This window comes from Myotis brandtii, unplaced genomic scaffold, assembly GCF_000412655.1.
Source record: "Myotis brandtii unplaced genomic scaffold, ASM41265v1 scaffold317, whole genome shotgun sequence".
Taxonomy (NCBI): Eukaryota; Metazoa; Chordata; class Mammalia; order Chiroptera; family Vespertilionidae; genus Myotis; species Myotis brandtii.
The window spans coordinates 1,638,913-1,641,858 of NW_005362155.1; the positions used below are offsets into that span (position 1 = coordinate 1,638,913).

The 2,946-nt window shown below is 59.4% G+C and overlaps 1 protein-coding gene across 2 annotated transcripts in view; it reads right to left on the reverse strand.

The window, feature by feature from the left end:
• The window catches only part of AXIN1 (axin 1), an 84,265-nt gene extending 81,771 nt beyond the window's left edge, over positions 1-2,494 (reverse strand). The window contains exon 1 of one of the 2 annotated variants that reach the window (XM_014543012.1): positions 2,385-2,494. In XM_014543012.1, the coding sequence (XP_014398498.1) occupies positions 2,385-2,459 (75 nt within the window). In that variant the 5' untranslated portion in view covers positions 2,460-2,494. The remainder of the gene's footprint in view (positions 1-2,384) is intronic. The other variant, XM_014543013.1, reaches the window with a different exon arrangement.
• Positions 2,495-2,946: the final 452 nt, after the last annotated feature.

Sequence of the window (2,946 nt, forward strand, 5' to 3'; positions counted from 1 at the left end):
CTTAGGAAAGGCCGAGAGCGTGGGGCGGGAACCAGAGCGTGGAGCGGGGCAGAGAGCGTGGGGTGGAACCGAGAGCGCGGGGCGGGACAGAGACTTGGGGTGGGACAAGAACGTGGGGGCAAGGCCAAAAACGTGAGGGCGGGACCAAGAGTGAGAACTGGGCCGAGAGAGCGGGACAGAGCCCGAGCGCAGGGATAAGGCGAAGAGAGTGGGGGAGGGTCCCCGCAGTGTGGGGGTGGAGCTTCGAACAAGGAGGCAGGACCGGGTCACGTGCTGGAGGTCGAGAACGTGAAGGCGGGGGCAGAGAAAGACGGAGCCGGAGCGATGGGCAGGCCTAAGATCATGGGGGTGGAGCCTCGGCCGAAGGGGCGGGGCCTGGGCGAATGGGTTGGCCCTGAGCTCTGAGGCGGGGCCAAAAGCGTTCCGGCGGACCTGGGACGCGAGGCGGGGCCGGAATGAGTGGGCGTGGTTACATGTGCTGCTAGGGGCGGGGCGGGGCGGGGCGGGGCGGGACGAAGCTACGAAGCTGTAGAAGGGGACCTGGAAGGGGGCGAAGTGGCGTGCGGAGATGCCCCCGCGACGTTTCTTAAAGACTGTGGTCACCAGGAAGGCCTGGGCTGGTGCATCAAGCTAATGGCCGATTCCGCGAGGTGCATGCCAGGTTGCAGCTCTTTTCTGCTGCCCACACAATATCCACCAGCCTAGCGTTACCAAGGTCGGCCCCACGGGCCCTCAGAGCAAGCTGGTGCACTGGTGGGCGGGGTAACTAGAGGGACTGGAGAACTTGGGCCTGGCTGGCCCTGGACAGGAAGACCCTCACAACTGTCCAGACCACTGAAGGGAGCAGGTGTCCAGGAGTAGGGCACTTAGAGGACCGGGAGCTGAACCCCTGGTTATGTCCAGCCCATGTTTCTCCCTTCTTTATGCCCTCTTCCCCCCAGCTGGCCAGGACGCTGAGGAGGTGGTCTGGGGCTCTGCCTTCTCTGAGTCCTCAGGCAATCTGGACTCAAAGCCAGGGCACACAGAAGGTAGTATTAGGCATCCAATAAATGCTAACTGTCACTTGATCAGGAGCCCCAACTTCCGAAGAGCTGTGGGCTGAGACTAGCTGAAGACCCACCCTGGCTGGGACCACTTGCCTCAATTTCTTCCAGGCACCATCCAGGGTCCAGACAAGGGCTCCCCTTCCCACCATTGCCTGTGGGTCTTACTTGCCCAGGCCAGCCTGAGAACACAGGCTTCTGGGAGTCCTGATCCCTGCACCCACCATCCCTCTCCCCATCGCTGTCACCATGGCAGCTTTTGCCTGACCTGCAAGCCCAGCTGCTGCCAAATCTGTGTTGCACACCCCCACCACCATCCCCTCCCTGAGGGAAGGATGTTGGCACCCAGAATTGATTACTACCCCTAAGGAATTGCTTCTGCCATCACCTATGGATCACCCAAGACCCTGTCCCCTGCAGAGCGCTGGGCCTAGCACCTGGAGAAATGTTCCTGGCAGCCTCCAGGGGACAGCCATACTGCTGTTGTACAGACAAGGAAGCTGCCACTCCAGCCACATAGGGACCGGGTCACCTCTTCTTGTCCCAGGGTTCCCCAACACTTCATCCACTCACACCTTCTCCAACAGCCTGCTCTCTGGTGCACACAGCCCTTCAGGGCCCTTTGGTAGTTTCTTCTCCACACCACACGCTCCTGGGCACATCTGGGCTCTTGCCCACTTCATGCTTCCACTAAGCTGCCCCCAGGTCACCTCTGATGTCAACACATCTCCTGAACACTGCTCACCCTTGTTGCCCACCATCGTCCTAAATATATCACCCAGGCAGGAACAGAAATCCCAGCTCAGGGCTGCCTGAGCCACCAGCCACCCTCCCACTCAGCGACCCACCAGTGGTGCCTGCCTCTCCCAGGACTCAACATAGCATCTGGTGCCCAGGATTTTGTAGGAAAGGGGAGCAGTGAGTGATGGAGGCCACTGGAAGCATCCCCAGCCTGCTGAGGACCCAGGCCTTCTTCAAGGGCCATCACCATGCCTAGGGGCAAGCTGGGCAGGGGCAGAGTTGTGGAGAGGACAGCATATTTTAGGAGCTGTACGTCTGAACCCACATTGGCCCCACTAGAGTCCTGGTAGCAGGTGTCACTCTCACTTGCTAGGATGGCCTCAGGCCCCACAGTGCTGGGCATAGTAGGTGCCCCTGCGCCCCTTCCTCTCCCCTGTTCAGCCTCCAAGGCATAGAGGAGACAGAATGGGTGGCCTTCATGGCACATTAGGGTCACTGTGGGGTGCACGAGCCCTGGGTGGACTGAACAGACAGCAGCACATCCCACATAATGATCCTCAGACTACCTCCCCTCTCCCAGACATGAGCCCCAACACTTGCCTTGGTTCTGAAGAGCAGCTGCGGCCAGGCCAGGCTCCTGGGGTTGTATCCACATCCATCCTCCTCCTGGCCCATGATGGCACATGTCCCCAGGCCCTGGGACCAGAACAGGGCCATTGGGCCTCCGGCTCCTCAGGGTCCCTGCCCTGCAGGGACAGGAAGGGAGTCAGAAAGCCTGGAGAAAATGCGACAGCACTCTACAGTGGGTTATGGCTGTGAGCATGGAGGGGAGATTGTCCAAGCAGGGTGGGGGGGTGGGAGGAAGGAGACCAGAGGAGAAAGCTCCAGGAAGACTCTGAAGAGAGGGAGGCAGGGAGGGCCTGGTGACCTGGCAGGGAGATTGCATCAGCCACCTAAAGCTGAAACCAGATGCATCTACAGAAATCTCAGTTCTGAACAGGTAAACTCCGAGATGGAGCACCCCCTTTTCATTACAAAGGTCCTTTAAAATGAACCCCCTGTCCCTTGGGAGCAGGAGTTTGCCACTAGAGGCTTTGATTTGATTACCTGTAGATGACATTTTTTCAGGCTCTCCAGGAACTAAACAAAAAACTTAGGAGCA